The 21,769-nt window shown below is 37.2% G+C and overlaps 1 protein-coding gene across 1 annotated transcript in view; it reads left to right on the top strand.

Moving 5' to 3' along the window:
- The window catches only part of itga8 (integrin, alpha 8), a 72,440-nt gene that overhangs the window by 1,244 nt on the left and 49,427 nt on the right, over window positions 1–21,769 (top strand). Inside the window, exons 3-12 of the mRNA XM_065298129.2 lie at window positions 3,112–3,212; window positions 5,244–5,367; window positions 7,001–7,062; window positions 8,869–8,914; window positions 10,818–10,943; window positions 11,417–11,461; window positions 14,219–14,262; window positions 14,913–14,969; window positions 17,090–17,142; window positions 19,358–19,563. Of these exons, the coding sequence (XP_065154201.1) occupies window positions 3,112–3,212; window positions 5,244–5,367; window positions 7,001–7,062; window positions 8,869–8,914; window positions 10,818–10,943; window positions 11,417–11,461; window positions 14,219–14,262; window positions 14,913–14,969; window positions 17,090–17,142; window positions 19,358–19,563 (864 nt within the window). The remainder of the gene's footprint in view (window positions 1–3,111; window positions 3,213–5,243; window positions 5,368–7,000; window positions 7,063–8,868; window positions 8,915–10,817; window positions 10,944–11,416; window positions 11,462–14,218; window positions 14,263–14,912; window positions 14,970–17,089; window positions 17,143–19,357; window positions 19,564–21,769) is intronic.

The following is a 21,769-nucleotide window of genomic DNA, read 5'->3' as shown; positions in this document are numbered from 1 at the left end:
ATGACGAAGTTTGTGTTTTAATATTTTCCACTTCAAGCAACGTTTTTACGGGTAGGCTACATAAATCTCTGTTCCTCCAATAAAAAGATCAAAAACCACATCCAAGAAAGAGTTAATTTCACCGCATATGGTTTGGTTTAAACGTGCAGGAGCGGAGTAATTACCATAGGTTTCTGGAGAAAGGCGCGTAACTTTACCTCGGTGCGTAATCTGCCGCAATTTAGATGTCCATTACTTTGGTCTATTAGCTAAAGGACAATTTTATCTTTATATGTGAAAGGTGTTCCATCATTTTGCCGTATATGTCGTCTGACTGGTCCGGTGAACATGAAGAGCGGATGGATAGGCTATTTACAATCTTAAATTGCCGATATGTAATTTGAGAAACGCAAACACTGTTAAATAAATCACATTTAAATCGATGCTCGACCACTTCATCTTTATGATATTAGCGGACTATTTTGAGGAGCGCGGCTTGCCGGTAAATGCAGTGGTCACTTTTGGACTCGCGGCTTGGACACGAGACAGGCGCGCGCTCAACGGGGAGAACTGATGTGTTGCGCTGTGTTATTCATAGCAGTCTCTAGAGGGAGCTTTGATCGTGTGTTTTCTGAGAATATGTGACATTTCTCGTTTAATTTAACATCTCGACATTATACAGACACGACTGTTTTCGCTTTCTCAGTATGTTTTAGTGTTCCTTTTTTTATCTTTTATGTATTGTGAAAGCGCTATACAAATACATTGCATTGCTGCTAACACCATAACTTTTAAAGTTTTTATAATTTTTAGTTGCTTTCCTTTTTTGTATTGATTGGTTTGTCTTTAAAACAAAATGGAAATTTAAAAGAATTTTAAGTCATCTTGAGTCCCACCTGTAATTTAAGGTCCCCTATAGTGGACCCTAACTGGACCCCCTGGTTAAGAACCATTGCCCTGAACTACTGACATTATACTATAGCATCCATAGTTGATCCAGCTATCCAAATTATAAACAAGAAAATTCAAAGATCTTAAAAATTGGTTTGCATTTTAACAACTGTTGCATAAATGTATTTATACGTATTGATTTTATTCAGCTGAACTTGATAGAGATCAGCTGTTTGTAGCTACAATAAATCCCTGGGATTACTGAACCATAGCAATAGTGTTGAACTGACATTGAAATGGATTGTCTGTTGTAGATGAAAGCAGTGGTTCTCTGGTCCAAGCTTTTAGAAATGATGTGATGAGGTGAGAGAGAGAAAGAGAAGGGGATAGAGAGAGACAGAAAGAGAGTAAAAGAGCTGTGAACACAGTGAAGTTAGGAGAAAGACCCTGACGAGAGAGGGCAAAGTGCTGTCTGTTTTTTGTTAATGTCTATGCGCACATACACACAAACCATGCATTTCCACTCATTCGAGAACACTGACTAAAAACACACGTTTTCAGATTCATTATTCACATTGTCTTTAACACAACTGACCTTTGACCCTGCTGTGCACTCTTCCCATCGAGTCCGTCAAAGCTCTTCGTGGGGGACACGGCATGTGTGTGAGTGCCTGACATTTTTGACGACAGGGTTCATGTGTAACTAATGCAATCCTGACTGAGAAGAGTAAATCCATTAGATGCACCAGACAAGGTCATGTACCAGTGGACCTGGTCTTTCAACTCTTCACACACCTATATACACACTCACACAACATCGTAATTACATGTTTCAGATATGATGTAATTACAGAGGTACATTCCAGAGACCTAATGTATGGATTTTGAAGATAATCTAACTCAGTTCCCGTATGTCAGCTGGTAGAGCAGTGTGTTAGCAGCATTAAAGGTCATGGGTTCAGGGAACACACATACTATTAAATGTGTAGCTTGAATAGATTGTTAGTTGCTGCCAGATGCATAAATATAATGGAGCAATATCCAAATTTTTCCACAGTCTATATCTTATCAAAGATTGCTGATTACATTTCTTTAGTTTGATTCCTATCACAAGTCACCTTTGTTTACATTGATTGCAAGTTATAAATATAGCAACTTTGAGTTATAACACTGAAGCAGAAAGGAATAAGATTTATAACAGGTTTATAACAATGCATCCATTTACAAAGATCCACAAAGAATGCATCAGATGTCTTACAGCACTAATGCCCCAGCTGTGCTTTATTTTGTGAGTTAGGCCCAGTATTTTCAGGATTGTGACACCGGACCAATGTTTATTAAAACAGGATTTCCTGATGTTTCTTATTTTTCTGTTTTGGAGTTGGAGAACAGAATCCTTATGTTTATGAAACAGAAATTGCACTGTATGTCTGAGCGCTGTAGAAGAATTTGAGCGTGTTTCCGGCTGTGTTTCGTGTAATTTTGTTCATCCAGTGATGAACTCAATTACAATCATTGCAGTGAGAGATCCAGATGAGTATGCTGACCTCAATTAGCACAACTTTCAACAATGCATCATGCTCATATTGTTTTCATATGTTCATGAAACGGGATATAAACACAGACTACCTGAGCTCTGACATATAAAAGTATAAATAACCAGATATTTATCAGTTTCTATAGAAAATGGGAGCCGTGCTTTCTGGTATGAATGTCACTGCATGATGCAATACTGCTCCGGGTGGTTGCAACGGTAATTTATAACAGAAAAAAAAATTATATAGAGAGAGAAAAATATTTCAAAACCACTGCTGTGTTATAGCATTATCTGTAAACATTTTGTTAAAGTGCTAAGATTACTAAAGGTACAGCAAAAGCTTTGCATTGATCGCTGAGGAGAGAGCCGGAGTAAAAGCTTGTAAAGGAGGAAAGTAAAGGAAAATGTGTTTTTATGATGTGTAGACTGTACCTTATGGACTCTAAACAGGCCCAGATGTATCGCGATCTTGTCACAAAGAAACTCCAAAGATACAAATGTACATGTGTATGCACTCTGAGAGTAAAATGACCCCCTGTAGATGTGCCTTCATATAAACAGGAACACTCAGACCCATTTAAAAACATTGTTTAATTTGCTGTTTCATGTTCAGTTTGTGCAATGTGTTTCATTTCTCAATTGCTTGATGTTCATTTTTTAATAACTTTCATTCACTCGCTCTCTGTACTCGTTCTTTCACCCAGATAACCGGATGATTAAAGTGAATGGCACACGGGAGCCTCTAGAGTTTAAATCCTATCAGTGGTTCGGAGCTACAGTCAGGACCCACAAAGGCAAAGTGGTGGTAAGTGATGCTCAGAAACATAATCCAGTTAATGATCATTTGCGATCATAGTCTTGGCAGATGCTTCTGTGTGTTCATGGATGTGGTTGGAAAACCAGCTCAGACCAATCGATGTGTAGCAAACACCTATTTAAGAGCATTGCTTCTGATCTTCATTCATGAGTTGTGTATAGCTTAATACAGTGGATGGGATGTTTTGCTCTGGGCATGAAAGGGTTGAAAGGCTATTCTGAATGTTTTAAAGGAGAACACCACCATTTTTCGATGATTTACTATGTTCTTACCTCAACTTAGATTAATTCATACATACCTATCTTTATTCAATGTGTACACTTAATCTTTGTACAGTGTGTCGTGAATGTGTTAGCATTTAGCCTAGCCCTATTCATTCCTTAGGATCCAAACAGGGATTAATTTAGAACTAAGTATGGTGGCACAAAATAAAATGTGGCGATTTTTTTTAAGCGGATTAAAAAGGACAACTATATCGAATGGCAGAAGAGAACTTAGTTTGCAGCACTCCGACCTCGGGCGCTAGCCTGGGTTTCCCCATGCTGCCTTGCGCGCAAATTTATTCAAGCTGCAAGTCTAGCATGAAAGCTATGGAGCTTTTTTGCCCCTGAAATAGGAAACCAATCACAGAACAGGGAGGAGGCAGCAAGACGATGACGCCGTCTATGCGACACACCGAAGCAGTTTTGTTTATCCAACGCGGGAGCAGACGCAAAGTTACTTTTCAATGCAGCCTTAGATAGTGTTCTTAGTAGTTTTAAACGCAAGTTTATTTAAAAAAAGAGCAACTTTGGCGTTAAACAATTTCATATTCAAGAAGGATGTTTGGATATGGCAAAACATGACAGCCACGGGGTTTTATAGGACCAACCTGCTAGGCATCGTCATAGACGAAGTACAATTAAATTATAAATGGTAAGTGCAGGCATATTGTCATTATCCCTGTACTGTGGTTGTCACAGTGCTACTAAATTGTGTTGCTTTTCAATATCAATATACAGCTACCGGTTTAGTTGCATAGCTTTCAGCTGTGTGCACAAGTACAGATAAAAGCTGTTAACGTTTGAATTTATGTCGCTCTACATACGTCATCTTATATATTTGAAACGATTGGCTATGAGCTACGTACAGACGCATTTGATAGACATTCGTAGCACCCAATTAACTTCTCTGGGCATTCCTAAACCACACCTCATATATGAGAGAATGAGCGTGTGGTTCACAGACCACGTCTCATTCTCTATGAGACTGGTCTGGTGTTAGCCAGGCTACTCGGGCACAGTAATATTGAGGGAGAGGAGGAGTAGTTAGGAGTGATGATGTTACTGCGCACCGAGGTCAAAGTGCTGCACACTAGGTGCTCTTCTGCCATACAATATAGTTCTCATTTTTTATCCGCTTAAAAAACGCCACATTTTATTTTGGGCCACCATACTTACTCATGTAAATACTCATGTAACAGTCTCTAAATAGGGCAAACATGGAAGTGTTTTGTGGCATCTAAATTCATCCTTGTTTGGATCCTAAGGAATGAATGGGTCTAGGCTAAATGCTAACACATTCAAGACGCGCTGTACCAAGGCTTAGTGCACGCATTGAAAAAAGACAGGTATGCATTGATTTGTCTAAGTTGAGGTAAGAACATAGTCAAATACAGTGGTGTTTTCATTTAAAAGAAACATTCTGTGGCTGGCTTGCATTTACTGATGTTGTTATGGAAATATGGCTTTGAGTTTGACATAAACTGCTGATGACGTTTGAAGAAACATGCTTCAGAGTCAAACAATAAAACGGAATGCTTATCTGGAAAAGTATATTGGCTACTGTTCCAGGGAGAAGTCTCCAGATTTTGTTCAGTTCATGACCTGAGTTTCTCCATCACCAAGGTGGTCCAAAGCATCACATCTCTCATTTGTCCACAGATGGCAGGAGCATCGTAGTCTTTCTATAGTATATTTATCCTACTGTATACTGTATATCTGTCACTACTGTTCTGACATTTGGTGTGTATGTCTGTAGGCTTGTGCTCCACTCTATCACTGGAGGACGGTGAAGGTCAGCAGTGAGATGGATCCAGTGGGAACATGTTATGTGGCTGTTCAAAACTTCAGTGCCTATGCTGAATATTCACCTTGTAGAACAAGTAAGTACTGTATATAGGTATACATACACAAACACAGATTCTTTTAAAGCTATATTAGTGGTAAAGTATCTTACCTGTCACACAGACTTGTTGACGTTGCTAGATTGAAAACATGATTTGGCTTGTAGATAGTGAGGATTCACATGATATGCCTTAACAAACTAGATAAGTTTATGTTTCTGAATATGTAGAATATAGCATCTATTTAAAAATATATCTATGGTCCGAGATGATGCGAAAGAGTGGAGGCGGGGACCAATTTGCATATTCATATATACGCATATTTTATATATGAAATTATGATGCTCAAAGATGCGTTTTAACTCATAAAATGCTTGACTACAGGGCGACTTTAAACTTTTGCACTTGACATTGATGGGTTTTAGAGCCAGTACCTGTTCCCATGATGCTTTGCAACACTGCCACTGCATCTCTGCCCATGCGGTTGGCATGGAAATAATATGCAGTATTGCGGTAAACAGAGATCAAAGAGAAACTCACATGTTTGTTTTCATGTAATTAAAGCAATTTCCTCCACTTTGAAGTTTAATATTTACTGCTGGATGGAATGCTGATTAATTTACTCAAAATTTGACCATCATATCAGATGTGCAATTTATACAAAAAAACTCACACTGAGCTCAGACATGTCCCTATTAACAGAAGTGTACAGTTTGTGTGGGTGTTTGATGGTAACCCAGCAAGCCATTTTGGCTAAAAAAGGCTAAATTTGGTCTGTCAGTGAAAGTCTAATAGACGTCTACCATATAGCCCAAAAATAGACAATACGTATACTCTTAAAACACACGAAAGCAAACACCTTGAACACCTGTTAACTTTGCTAACATGTTGGAATATCATACATCTTCAAGTTATTTTAACAAAAATGGCATGTAACCAAATTAAAGGGTATTTTGGGTTACTCATAGCCGGACTATATTGGGTCTATAGTTAGCCGTCATTTCAACATCTCGGTTTTGCTTGCTGGGAACTGTGCCTATAATATCTTCAGAGGAGAAATTAGTATATGATATATGAGCCTATAATGGCTATGAATTACCTTACACGCGCACTGTCAAACAATATTAAGTGCCAGTAATCTTCCTGGCAGGTCAGCAAGGCGTCTTTGCCAATGCTCACAGGGCAGAGAGTGTTGTCTCCTGCAACCGTATACATAAAAACACAGAAGGGTTGAGACGGTGTGAAAAATTTAAATATGGAAATTAGGTGTTTGCAAAGTCTTGGAGGGGTGAATAATGATAAAAGATAGAGATGAGAGACAGAGAGTGATAGAGAGTGTGTTTAATGTCTTTCAAAACACATGCCGTGTTGCAGGCATTAGGATTGGTAATGATGTTACGCCTCATTTACGCTCTCCACCTAGAGCACGGGCCCCTGTATGACATATATGTACATACACTAACAAGACAGACTTTAATGTACACCAAAGTTCAACAATCCATTAACTAATAAGATTTTTGGATTTGATCTCAACCAGGGTTTAGGATTTGGTTTAGAGATAGGATTGAATAGTAATGACTGTTAACAGTGTTTCACAGTGCATTCATATTTTAACTGGCTTGTCTTTTGGGGTGATGAAATAAAATGATTAAGTATGCTCTGATCTCTGCAGATAACCCGGACCCTGAGGGCCAGGGCTTTTGCCAGGCGGGCTTTAGCGTTGATTTCACCAAGGTAAAAAATCTCACTCCTCATCTTTTTCTTTACACTTCATGTTTTAGAAATGTAAACAGATTCACTTGAATTTTAATTGATGACCTCGAAATTTTACATCATAAAACTTTATTGAAAGGGGATTTTCAATGTTTGTTTTGATCTTATACTATTGTATCTTAAGTCACCATATATAACCTCAATATGTGACCCTGGACCACAAAACCAGTCATAAGTAGCACGGGTATATTTGAAGAGTTTGGTTTCAAAACACAATAAATCCATTTTTACTAATTCCGGTAAAAATGTTTTTCTATATCAAGAAAGTGACAAAATGAAAACCACTATTTTCTGTTACAAACTTTCACATAGCATCTTTAGGTTATAATAACATTACAAATTTAAATCCATAATTTGATTTTCAGAGATGTATTATAAAAACTGATATTTTTTTTCGCAAAATGCAATAAATCCAAGACTAGTTATTTTTTTTATTCTATAAATCTATTGAATCAATATATAAATGTGCATTCATTGTTGCCATGTTATACTCATGTAGATGACTTGTGTTATACACTGATTAAATGAACATTAATGGCATTAATCAAAACACTTACTTTGTCATATTAAGAACACTGTCATTGCTGCTGTCATCTTGGGACGTCGTCGCTGAACTTTTTTGACAGCGATCAGCTGTAAAATGTTTTGCTCCTGCTTGATTTTTGATGACTTTGCGTAAAATAATCGAAAGTTTTTCATAAGATCCCTTGGGGTCAGTGTGTTAGCATGACAGAAACTTGATGCTGTGGTGTGAGAACAAGCAACAGCCGGCATTTTTCCTTCGCCTAAATGCCATCAAAGTATTATTTTGTTTTTGTTTGTTTGTTGATCACGAAGTAGAAAGTAGATGAGGAAAACTTGGATTTTGTGTGTATTTAAACTGCCGCCACTGTTGTTTACAATGTGTGGATTGGTGCGCTGTGATTTGTTGAGCAGATTTATTGCATTCTGCAGAGAAGGAGGACTGGCGTTTATCGCGTTTTGGGAAAAAAGGGAGAAAAGATGACAAGAATAACCCGGCGGATATTGGATTTTGCTTAAAATTGAGAATATACTTTTTAATACTGATGAGATACAATACAGATTTTGGCAGTAACTAATTTTTTTAATAAATAGTAAATAGCCAACATTAAATTGTATGGGTCAAAATTAATATCATTAGAATATTAAATAAAAATCATGTTCTATGAAGATATTTTGTAAATTTCCTGCTAAATATATCAAATTATATAATTTTTTTTAGCATTAGTAAAATGTATTCCTAAGGACTTAATTTGGACAACTTTAAAGCCGATTTTCCTCAGATTCCAGATTTTCAGATAGTTGTATCTCTGCCAAATATTGACTTATCCTAACAAATCACACATGAATAGATAGCTTATTTATTCACAGCTAATATATAAATTTTCCCTTATGACTGGTTTTGTGGTCCAGTTTCACATATGTCTAACTATATGTCTTCTCCATTCTTTTATCACACCCAGTCAGAATACTGTAGGTGGCAGGAAGAGGCCTGTTTCCCTTATATTCCTATCTTATTTTTCTTTTCTCTGTTATTCATGACAAAAAATAAACAGAACCCATTTATCCTGTTAATCTATTAAGTCTGTCCTTACTCACACAAAGATAAACACTAACACACTTTGAGATCTTACATTGAGCAGATAATGCCTGCTGCAGCTGTCCATACTGAAACTGTGTCCTAGTATCCCTATTTTTTTTATCTTATTCCTCTTAATTTTCTTGTCATATTTCCCTCTCTCGTAGGAGGGGACACTGGTTGTGGGTGGACCAGGTAGCTTCTACTGGCAAGGTAACTTTTCTTCCCATTATATAGTCAAAATTTTCCATCATTCCATTCTTTTACTGAAAAACTGATTGGCAGACGTGAGTCTCTCTAGACCACAGGAATCTCAGCTCTTTCCAACACAGTGACCAGGTTGACCCTTCCTCCACCTTCAGAGCAAAATACCAGACTCTCAGACAGATGACACGTCTCATCCCATGAGCCCCATTTCCAAATAATCATAGCTTATCTCAGTGCGTTAATGGTTTCATTGGTGAGTCTGTTCAGCCAACCAGAGCTCAGTGTTCTGTCACATGTCACTCATCAGAGATGGATAACTGATAATGATAATATAGTGCCTGTGATGATAAAAGACTAAGGGGTCATCATGCTGCTCATTCGGGTCAATATGGCTTTAATGTTGGATGACCACATTGGGTTTTGGCTCCAGTGACAGCAGGTTCATAAGCAACGCCTGCACTTTACCACTTTCAGCCTGCATTACTCAGTTTGTGATGAAAAAGATGTTAACAGAGATCTCTACAGCAATGGTATCTGAATTGTGAGACTGAGAGCAGTTTTGTGTATCAGTTTTTGCTTAGCACATTTTAAAGCAACACTAATAATTTTCATGTTATATTAGCCAACAGGCACTTTTGCTGTGTAGTTATCTGTGCGCTTCAGCTAGTGGTGGTAATGGAGAAAGCTTTTATGAAGTGGGAGAGTCTATAATGCATTGAATTTTATTACAGGTCTATCCTCTAATAGAAAGTTGATAAGGAAGAAGCCTTTCAATTACAGACAGTATCTCTTACAGCAAGACTCAGAATGAACTTTACCACCCTTACTAACTCAAAAATGTGTGCCATGGGCTCAAACTATGTACTTCCTTCATTACTACTAAATGAGGCAATGCAAAATATTTTGTGGCCGGATGTATACGTGTATGTGATTTGAACTGGTATTCGCACAATAATAGATGTTGATTGTTGTGTAATTGCAGTCGTATGTGTTACGGCATGCATGCATATGGGGTCATTATTGAGACCCCCCACAACTTCTCTCTCTCTCTCTTTCATAATTCATGCTGTGGACAAATACAGATGCATTAGAAGTTATGACCTGCAACTCTCCTCCCTTCTTTTCCCATGCTTGGTCCATCTTGACCATTTTAACCTTTTCACATCATCTCGCTGTTAAAATGCAACCGACTTCTGTAGGGAGGATAAGTGGCGTTAACCGCATGCTATAAATGTGTGTTTGTCCATGAGATATAGCACATATGCATGATAAAAGATGAACAGTAGCCTACAGTTACAAACAGCTAAGCACATTAAGAGAGATAAATGGTTGAGGTCTGGGTCAAGTGGCAGTCTGGTAGTAAAGAGAGAGTAATGCGTTTATTGAACTTGAAAAACAAACATCTTTCTTTGTTATTCCTTCACGCTTGCTTTCCACCATGTCACCACCATCTTAATGTGTAAGGAGAACTTGCATCTGTGTTTGTGTTGTGTTATTCAGAGCCATTGTGTATTGGCTGTGTAGATGGATGCAGAATACTACATTTTAACATTGTGAAAGCATTGCATAGAGCCTTTGACATGGAAAGAGATTTTATCTCACTGCCATGTTTTGTTTATGACTCTTTGTTTTTCTGATTGTAAAAGCTCTTCAGAATCCAGTCCAAATGAATGCATGAAAAATTATTTCCCACAAGCAAGATTATAATCTTTTCTTCAAAAAAAAATTACCTATTTTGTGAGGGCTATTTTTTTTTACAAAAATATGTATATGTATGTGGATTTTAAAAAGTTGTCCACATTGGGGTGAAACCATTGTTAAAACACGTTTTCACCAAAAAGATCAAAGTTTTTCTGGATGTAATTTTCTATTTAAAACTATTTCAGTGCTTGGTTTTTGTGCGTTACAGGTCAAGTGATCACTGCAGGAGTTGCAGAAATATTGAACGGATATTCCTTAAAAAATATCCTGCGCAAAGTTCAGGGAGAGAAACAGACGGTGGCCGCAGCAGACACGTATGATGACAGTTACTTAGGTAAGAGAGAAAGAGAGAGAGAGAGTGTGTGTGTTTTCTTTTCAAAGGTAAAGATGTTTTATGGGACGCCAGTGAGTTGCTATTTTGGGGTCAGTGGAAACGGCCCTCAGGCAATTTAATAAACACACACACATATCCACATGTTTTTTGTGCATGTTGAGTTAACCCATGACCCTCTATCCTATAGCTCAGTTTGGTGCTGAGTTTGCGCATACCGATAACATTTCCATATGGGACTGCGGACCTCAGATTTACGCACTTCCAAAAATATCCCTTAAACACACATATAAAAAATAATCCCTTTGAGCATCTTCACTCTTGTAAGTAATCTTTAACACAGCTGCAATTGATAATAAATAACAAGGGAGCATCGTTTTGAAACACTTTAGATACCTGCATTAAGTTTTCCATTCACTGTTGTCTACTGTAGAGAGACCCTGGTTTGCTTACGTTGTCTCTTTTTTGTCTGGTAGGATACTCTGTAGCGGTCGGAGAATTCACGGGTGACTCAGAACAAGGTGAGACCCTTAACTTTTTCTGCATGCTTACGGGATAGATTTCCATACACTAATTTAGCTAATGGTGGACAAAGAATGATCAAGTCTTTGAAAATGTTTTTCTCTATAGTAAAAGTCATGCCAGTATACTTCATAAATGCAGGCAAGCTAATGTAATACATTAAAGACATTTTACAAGACTTTAAAAAATATATAAAATAAATCTTTGGTGTCCCCAGAGTACTTATGTGAAATACCCCATAGATAATTTATTATAGCATGTTAAAATTTACACTTTGTAGGTGTGAGCAAAAATGTGTCATTTTGGGTTTGTCCTTTTAAATTCAAATGAGCTGATCTCTGCACTAAATGGCAGTGCCGTGGTTGGATACTACAGATTAAGGAGCAGTATTATCCCCTTCTGACATCACAAGGGGAGACAAATTTCAATGACCTATTTTTTAACGTGCTTGCAAAGAATGGTTTACCAAAACTAAGTTAGTGGGTTGTTCTTTTTCATATTTTCTAGGTTGATAGAAGCAATGGGGACAAAATTATAGCACTTAAACATGGAAAAAGATTTTCATGATATGTCCCCTTTAAGAGAAAAATGGTTGACACTGGTGCGGTACCCTTTTAATACATTTGCATATGAAGATTTCATAATAGTACCTCATATTGGTACTAAAGAGTGCATATTTGTACCTCAAATGTATAGGGGAGAACCGGGGCAAAAGTAACGTGGGACAAAAGTAACAAAGCGATTTTCTCCGAACCCTGATGACATTTACATCCCAGACTATGACAGCTTTAGCACACAAACCCTTGACAGCCTGACAAATATCACATTATTTACTCACCGTTTTCTGCGTGTAGATCCAGAAAGGTGTTCTCAACCATGATAAGTAAATTCCTAAAGTGGTCATTTTTCAAAATCGGTCAGGTGTCAAAGTACTGATCAATTTTCAGGTCATTTAGTGCTGTAACACATCCTGAAGTTTGACTTCTCAAAGTTTTTCAAAATAAAAGTAAATGTGGCTTAAATGTGAGGAGCTCATGTCGGGACGAAAGTAACACTTGTTACTTTTGTCCCGCTGCTAATATTATTGTATATGTAAAAAAATATTATAAAATTATTATTATTCTAATTTGATTTAATTTCATTTTCATAGTGTTCAAACTGTTGAAAAAAATATTTGTTTGTACTGTTGGTTGCTTTTGAAACATTTGATGTGAAAATGTACAAAGATAAATTACAAAATATGTTTGCATTTACATATTTACGAGGTCATAGTCATGTATATTTAATAAAAACATGTGTAACACAAAAATCTATATTGTTTTGTTGTGTTACTTTTGACCCACCTGTGTGATACTTTCGCCCCCTGCTCTCCCCTACTGTAAAAAAATTATTGTTTCAACTTAAAGTGTTTGTGCTGACTTACAATTTTGAGTTAATTCAACTTAAAAATATGAGTCAACTTAGCAAATAATGTTGAGTCAACTAATATTGTTAACTTAAATTAACTAAAGCTTTCTTGAACACTTACTTTAAGTTAAGCCAACAAGTCTTTATCATTATCTCAAAGGTGCATATTAGTACTAAATGTATACATATCTGTACATAAAGGTACAAACTTTTTAAATGATACTGCCTCGGTAACCACTTGAGACCATTTTTATGACCATTTTACTTTAGACAGTTTAACGTTAGTCAATACTTTCTTTTGGCTGATCAGAACGTCATAAACAGGCTCTTCCCCCTGTGTTCTGCATGGGTGGTAAACCAATGTGTGCATCTACTGTATGTGTGCTTTTCAGTCTTATTTACATTTGAATATTTTTAACAGTTTTGTACTGTGAGCGTATGAGAGAGAGCCTTGTCTCTGTGTGTGGTTATTGTGGGCATTTTTTGCCTGCTAAACTTTGATCGAGCCCCCTAGTCTCAGACCATAATGACAGATGACTCACAGTATTCTGTCACCCAATGCCACCCATTGACAAACAGACCATCTGCAGCCTGTCATCCCTCAAACACATTTATACACCCCTACAGAACATCATTACCATCGCCATCCATCATACAGTACCAACATTGCTTTTTAAAGTCCTCTCTCGCTTGCTTTCTCATACATATGCTCTGTCTGGTCTGGATTAGTGATGAATCCGGAGGGGAGAGACCCTGATCTCTTTGAGTCAGGAGTCGTTCGTATATGGGCTTTTGCTGTGGTGGATTTTGTGGTTGAGGTTTGAGGTGGTGGGGGAGGAAGGCTGAGGACATGCAGGGTGTGATGCAGGAGTCTCATGGGCGTCAGAGAGGTGTCAGGAGGCACACAAATTTTGAGCATCTCTCTGCAGTCCTGGTGGGTGGGACAAAGGTCTGATAGACACCCATGAACCATCCTACAGCATCCCTATCTGCATGATCATCCATCAGACCTCTGTCTCTCTCTCGATCTATCTTGCCCCTATCTGGCTCTGTCTTCTAAATATTTATATTACACAAGTGACTGACATAGTGTTGACAGAGAGGAAATTTACAAAAATCACAAGTCTCACCTCACTGTTTACTCTGAGATGCGATAGATAAGTGGTTGAGTTGAAACATTAACTCATACACAATCTTCACAAGACAGGAAAAGTGTGTTTCATTCTGCTTCGGGACTGGAGGACATATTTGTTTCTTTAAACTTTACTGGTCTAAAATAATATAAACCTGTGCACACATGTAAATACCTTTTGATTGAGTGACTGTTTATGTTTATGTCCTTTTTGCAGAATTGGTAGCAGGGGTACCACGAGGGGCGCAGAACTTTGGTTATGTAAGTATAGCATTTTAAACAGCCTCTGTTTCTGTGATGGTAAGGTCAGGAATCAAAGGTCGAAGGTTAAGGTCAGAGGGGAAGGTGAAATGTGAAATGTTCAAGAAGTTTAGAGCCTTCTTACTTATCTACACAGCAAAAATGTATTGATTTAGTTGTTCATTTTAAATAAACAACGAAAAGCTGGATGCTTTGCAAGCAAAGTCATACCTCAGTGTCATGTGTGGACATACAAAAACATATACATGTGTAAGTGGATTTGAGTTTCTCATCTGGATGCGATTTGAAAGTTTAAGAAGGAATTCCCAATTATGGCTGTACTATCTTGTACATGGGGTTGTCACCTTTGGCCCCTATTTAAGCAGAATTATAGACAGCTGGATAGGTGGGTTGTGAGACAGACACATACATTGTTATCATTTTATGTTATGTTCATGGCATGTGGTTTTGTTTGATTTAGGTTATCAGTCATACACATTAAAACTCTATTAGGATTAATCTGGATGTAATTATAAGAGCTAAATCAGCAGGATAGAGGGTAGTAATATAGTCGGATAAAGGCCAGCAGTACTGTACATCATATTCTGCAGACACAATGATCTGTTATAAATAAAAGCATTTTATAAATCATACATTTCTGGTTTTATTAGGTGGCTATCATCAATGCAACAAATTTGACATTTATTCAGAATTTTACTGGAGAACAGGTGAGTGACTAAAGTCCTGTTTGTTCTGGTAAAGGTTTTATGTTTGTTAAAAATACTCTGTAACACTTTACTTGAAGGGGTGTGCATAAGATTGACATGACACCTTCATAATCATGACATGAAAATCAAGGAGATTTTATGCACTTTTATGACAAGTGTCATTAAGTGTCATTCGTTCGATTATGTCATTTTACTGCAAATATGGCATTGTTTGAAATGTCTTTGTTATGACATAAACCAATACATCGTAATTTGTCATAAATCTGTCATAAACATGACAAAGCAGAATAATTATCAAACTTAAGAAACTACCTATCTTTATGGATTAACATTATATAAAACTGTCATTTAAATGTAATTGTGTTAATACTCTGTAAAATAGTTTTATATCAACATCATTAATATTTTTCTTGACCTCAACTACAGTGGTACAAATTGAACTGGCCCTGAAATATCAATAAGTGTTAATACTATGTCAAATCATTTTAAATACCTTAAAAGGATAGTTCGGCCAAAAATGATATTAAACCCATGATTTACTCACCCCAAGCTGTCCGAGTTGCATATGTCCATCGTTTTTCAGACAAACACATTTTCGGATATTTTAGAAAATGTTTTAGATCTTTCATGTGGTTAAATGTAATGTTACGGGGTCCACGACCTTCAAGTCCAAAAAAGTGCGTCCATCCTTCACAAATTAAATCCAAACGGCTCCAGGATGATAAACAAAGGTCTTCTGAGGGTAATCCGCGCGGTGTTGTTGTAGAAATATCCATATTTAAAACTTTATTAACGTAAATAAATACCTTCCGGTAGCGCCGCCATCTTAGTCGCGTCCGACTAAGTCTTACTCTTACTTTGTCTTACTCTGCTGCTGCTCTGTGCCCCCACCCTCCGAATTTGTCATACGTCACTAAGAAAAGTGCGTAGCCTACGCTAATACTCTCTCCTGAATACAGAGGAGTCTAAGATGGCGGCGCTACCGGAAGGTATTTATTTACGTTAATAAAGTTTTAAATATGGATATTTCTACAACAACACCTCGCGGATTACCCTCAAAAGACCTTTGTTTATCATCCTGGAGCCGTTTGGATTTAATTTGTGAAGGATGGACGCACTTTTTTTGGACTTGAAGGTCGTGGACTAGGGTGGACCCCGTAACATTACATTTAATCAACTGAAAGATCTAAAACATTTTCTAAAATATCCAAAATGTGTTTGTCTGAAAAACTATGGACATATGCTACTCGGACAGCTTGGGGGTGAGTAAATCATGTGTTTAATATAATTTTTGGCCGAACCATCCCTTTAACAAAATGCAACAGACACGTCAAAAGATTATACTTAACTTTATGTATGTGCATTATACACACAGAAGGTTCTGAAATTTTCCGACATAAAAGAAAAAACAAACAAAACCATTTAATGTAATTAACTGTTTTTTTCAGTGATATGGACCCAACGCCGCATGGCTTAACCCAGTATTATACTGTTTTCATTTTATTTTAGGTGAATGGGTTTCCAAATGCAATTAAATAAAATTGTATCAATTTTAATTATTATTATTATTATTATTATTATTGGATGATTGATTTTATTTCTTAAACACCTGGAGGAACTTTAAAAAAAACATTATGAACTGAAGAATATTCATGATGTTGTTATAAAACTATTTGACAGAGAGCAAACACTTAATGACATTTTAATGACAAATTATATCTGTACCCCTGTAGTTGAGGTCAAGAAAAATATTCATGATACTGTTATAATACTATATGACAGAGTATTAACACTTGACAAATTCGATTTGTATCACTGGTAAAAAGTGGTCAGTTATGCTGTCTTGGTAATGTCAAGTTGTCATGACAAGTTATGATGAATTGGTTAATGTTGGTTAAAGTTGCCACAGCAAAGACATCTCAAACAATGTCATCTTTACATTAAAAATTACATAATTGAACGAATGACCCTTAATGCCAGTTGTCATAAACATGCATAAAATCTCCTTCATGGCAAATGTCATGTCATGATTAGTATTGATTAGTATGACAGTATTGCTTCACCACTGCAGTCCTGGCACATGAATCATTACATATTTAATTCATAATTATTTCTCACAGATGGCTTCGTATTTTGGATACACTGTTGCAGTGACTGATCTAAATGGAGACGGGTGAGTCAGCTTGTAAATTCAATGTTCAGTAATTTGTACAAGATGAATTACATTTGTCCAATGCAAGATGTGAAAATATAATCTGTTTGCATCCCATGATTTCTCATATAAAGCATTCTGACAGTTCTTTTCAAGTCATTTTGCCTATAGTGCATTGTGTTACACACATACTGGTAACATGTATAATGCATAAATAATGTAAATGAAACTAGACTTTCATATCTGCAATATAATTAGTTTTTATATAATTTAACCAATTTAGTGCTCAGTTACAAGCTGTATGCAGAACTAAATAAGATCACATGAGGTTTGGCTTATGAGTCTTATGCACTGAACTGTAGTTTTTACTTTACCCTTATTTGAAATTAATCTCATACAAATTATGAGGACAATTTTTTTCATCTCATCTGGTCTGGTCTCGTCTTGTCTCTTACCTCCCCTCATCATCTATCCTTGTCCCGTCTTGTTTTGTCTCATCTCTTTATTACTGTCTGAAAGGGTCTCTGCTGACATGTGTTTATGTCATTAACCAAAAGGCTTCCTTACTAATGCTAAATACACAGTAAAACAGTATACACAAGCTCCATAAAGACAGAGCAGTTAAATGATAAACCAGCAATAGCCAGCACACAGATATCCTGCCAAGAGAGCAAATTACAGCTCATTACATTTATACTGTAGTTGTTGAAATGGCTCATTTGTTTGAAATCATACTAATCAATCCCCAGTGTTAAAGTCAATGTATCATTTTTGTTTTTCTTTGCTACTAAAATGTACTCACAGCTTATGAATTATAGTGATTCCTTCAGATATCAAATAACAAGGTTAAATTATTCTTAGATCTCATCAGCAGAGCAATAGTTGCTTAAACTGTTTAAAAACTTTAACTGTTTTACTGTGCACCTACCTCCATGTTTGGAGTACCAAATTCATGACATCTGTTTTATATTTTTACCATTTCTATAATTTAAGCTGACATGATAGCCTTCAGTCAGTTTGACATGAACTGACCAGACTCCATTCCTGATGGCTCATATTTTATAAAGTTACAGTATTATTCCTTGATCTGTGCTTTTGATCTTTGTAAATATTTGTGTCTTAAAAAGCCAAGGGTGGAGTCATGTGATAGTTGGATTTTGAACATGCTCTATTAGACACAGCCAGCAAGTGACTGATCCAACTACAGGTCTTTGTTCAAATTTCAAGCCAAGCATCTTGGAAATGTATTTACATTATTTTTGAACCTCATACAGTAAATGCAAAGCCTGGAGGTGTTAATGTCTTTCTGAAACTGACTTGCTGAAAAAGCATACACTCACCTAAAGGATTATTAGGAATACCATACTGCCGTGTTTGACCCCCTTTTGCCTTCAAAACTGCCTTAATTTTACGTGGCATTGATTCAACAAGGTGCTGAAAGCATTCTTTAGAAATGTTGGCCCATATGGTTAGCATCTTGCAGTTGATGCAGATTTGTGGGATGCACATCCAGGGCACGAAGCTCCCGTTCCACCACATCCCAAAGATGCTCTATTGGGTTGAGATCTGACTGTGGGGGCCATTTTAGTACAGTGAACTCATTGTCATGTTTAAGAAACCAATTTAAAAATGATTCGAGCTTTGTGACATGGTGCATTATCCTGCTGGAGGTAGCCATCATAGGATGGGTACATGGTGGTCATAAAGGGATGGACATGGTCAGAAACAATGCTCAGGTAGGCAGTGGAATTTAAACGATGCCCAATTGGCACTAAGGGGCCTTAAGTGTGCCAAGAAAACATCCCCCACACCATAACACCACCACCAGCAGCCTGCACAGTGGTAACAAGGCATGATGGATCCATGTTCTCATTCTGTTCACGCCAAATTCTCACCGGAATACTTAGACCGGCCCGTCTGGCACCAACAACCATGCCACGCTCAAAATTGCTTAAATCACCTTTCTTTCCCATTCTGACATTCAGTTTGGAGTTCAGGAGATTGTCTTGACCAAAACCACACCCCTAAATGCATTGAAGCAACTGCCATGTGATTGGTTGATTAGATAATTGCATTAATGAGAAATTGAACAGGTGTTTCTAATAATCCTTTAGGTGAGTGTAAATTGGCCATATTATGTTTTACTTGAACATGGTTATGTGTAAGGATGACATCGGATGTTATGAAAACAATAAGTGAGTAATACAATATAATAACCCTGCATTCATGTGCACAGGTTAGATGATGTGCTGGTCGGAGCCCCGCTCTACATGGACCGTGAGTTCGAAAGTAAACCTCGTGAGGTGGGTCGGGTGTACTTGTACCTGCAGGAGGATGCACTTCTGTTCTCTCCTCCCATCACACTCACTGGAAGACACCTGTTCGGCCGCTACGGAAGTGCCATCGCCCCTCTCGGAGATCTCAACCAGGATGGCTACCTCGGTAAGTGCGCTTGATAATCGACTTTAAGGGTGTTGCATTGCTTGTCTCAGTAGTGAAGTATTTTGGTGTCCTAATGTTGTCATTTTGTCTTGTTTCTCTAAACGCCCATTTCCTGCTTGGCATGTTTTGTGTAGGATATCCTGTCAGTATATCACAAGCAATTTTTAAGCCAATCCGGAAGTGTAAAGTTAGCAAATCAGAGCCCTTGTCTGTAATTTCCTGGATAGGGGTTGGGTGTGACACATTTTCTTTAGGCTCTGCTGATGATTACATAATTATTTCAATATTTTCTTTACATTGTATCTGTTCAGGATTAAGTTCATTTTCTCAGTCAGAGAGGTAATACCTTCCATTCCTAAAAATCACCCCATCTACAGTATCAGGAATTTGGGAGATTAAGCAGTCTTCATTTTGTAGACATCTGTGGCTCAAGGAGGCTTATATATTATTAAATGTTTCATTCGCGAAAACGTTAGCTGGAGCAAAAAATACTTCTACAGCCATAACATTTTAGGATTTAGACTGGCTCCATTGTGTCCTACATCTCAATTTTGCCCTCATCAATAGGAATTGTTTTGTCGTAATATCATTTTATGTGACGGTGAACAGAAACAGGTGTTCGTGGGTGGAGTCCAGACCAAAGTAATCACTCAATCAATGTAGCTACAGGCAGATAGAACTGAGATCTTTCTACTAAAGATTTTGCAATGAAGTTTGCGTGTGTGTGCGCCTGCGTGCGTGTGCGCATGTGTGTCTATGTGTGCGCATTCCTTTTGGATGACTAAGGCCTACAGTATATGTTACTGTAATTTTGAGACGACATTGGGTATAGTTGATCAATCAGAGATATAAACCCCCATGGTTCATACTCAGCCTACTATTTCACATATATATTGCATAACAGCATGCTTGAAGAACCACATGTTCTGAATTTCAAATAGGATTACAGTATGGGGACAAAACACACTTTGATTTAGGCAAAGATTAATTTTGTGGGTAATTTATGGATTCTGGTTTGCTTTTTCTGACTTTCTGGTTTATGGTATGAGTATCAAATTCTGACATCATGCATCTGGGAGTTTTATACTATAATGACTTAATCAATATCTGATATGGGCATAATGTTTATGATATCACACAGACTGCGTTCTCCGTTACACCGGCCATATGGTGTGACATGTATCTGGGTTTGCATTCACTCATGGTTGATAAGCAGTTCATTTGTGACCCTGGTCAATTTTTTGAAATTAAGATTTTAAATGAAGAAATTAAAGCTGAATAAATAAGCTTTCCATTGATGTATAGGACAATATTGTAAAATCTGGAATATGAGCAAAATATGTTGAGAAAATCACCTTTAAAGTTGTCCAAATAGCAACACATTACTAGTGATAAATATTTATTTATTTATTTATTTATTGTAGGAAATGTGCAAATTATCTTCATGGAACATGATCTTTACTTAAAGTGCACCTATTTCATTGCTAAAAAAAAATCGTTATTTGGTGTAATACAATGTGTTTGTTTGGTTTATGGTTCATAAAACATAACAGCGTGACTAGTTACCTTTAAGCTGTAAGTTGGTGGGATTCTTCCCACCTAGTTTGTGGCCACATTTACCATCATCTCCCAATATGCATTCCGATTTTCTTTCTGATGGATTATACTGAAAGTATGTCCATAAATCCTTCGAACTCGCCACAGCCGCAGGTGTGTTGTTGTGTGAAATCTGGTGCGTGTGCGCGGCATGACGGAAGCCAGGTGGTGGGCGTGAGTGAGACTGTGTTGACCCAAAACAAGGATAGGAAGCGGCAGCTGATACTTTTTAGCTAAAAACAGACAGATTTCATGCAAAATTGGCAGAAATGACATGCACTGTGAACGTCAGACTTATAATCATTTTCCTTTCGTCTCGTCTCGTCAACCAAAACTCGAAAGCGTCTCGTCATGTTTTCATCACCTTAGAGACATTTTTAGCTAGTCATCGTCGCGTTAGCGTCATAAAAAATAGGTGCATCAACGAAATAATTTCGTTATGGTCATCGTTGACGAAAACAACACTGGCTGTAGTCAAAGAAAAAAGATTTACGAGACGATAACTCGCGTCATCGTTAACTTTGGGGTTTGTACCTTTTGCATATCGTTAACAAGTACTAATACACACCTACATACAAAATGAAATGTAAACTCGTGAATCGGACGATAG

This window comes from Paramisgurnus dabryanus, chromosome 13, assembly GCF_030506205.2.
Source record: "Paramisgurnus dabryanus chromosome 13, PD_genome_1.1, whole genome shotgun sequence".
In the NCBI taxonomy this organism is placed as follows: Eukaryota; Metazoa; Chordata; class Actinopteri; order Cypriniformes; family Cobitidae; genus Paramisgurnus; species Paramisgurnus dabryanus.
Note: the sequence above shows the minus strand (reverse complement) of the source record. Positions and strands in the feature narration are given on the sequence as shown.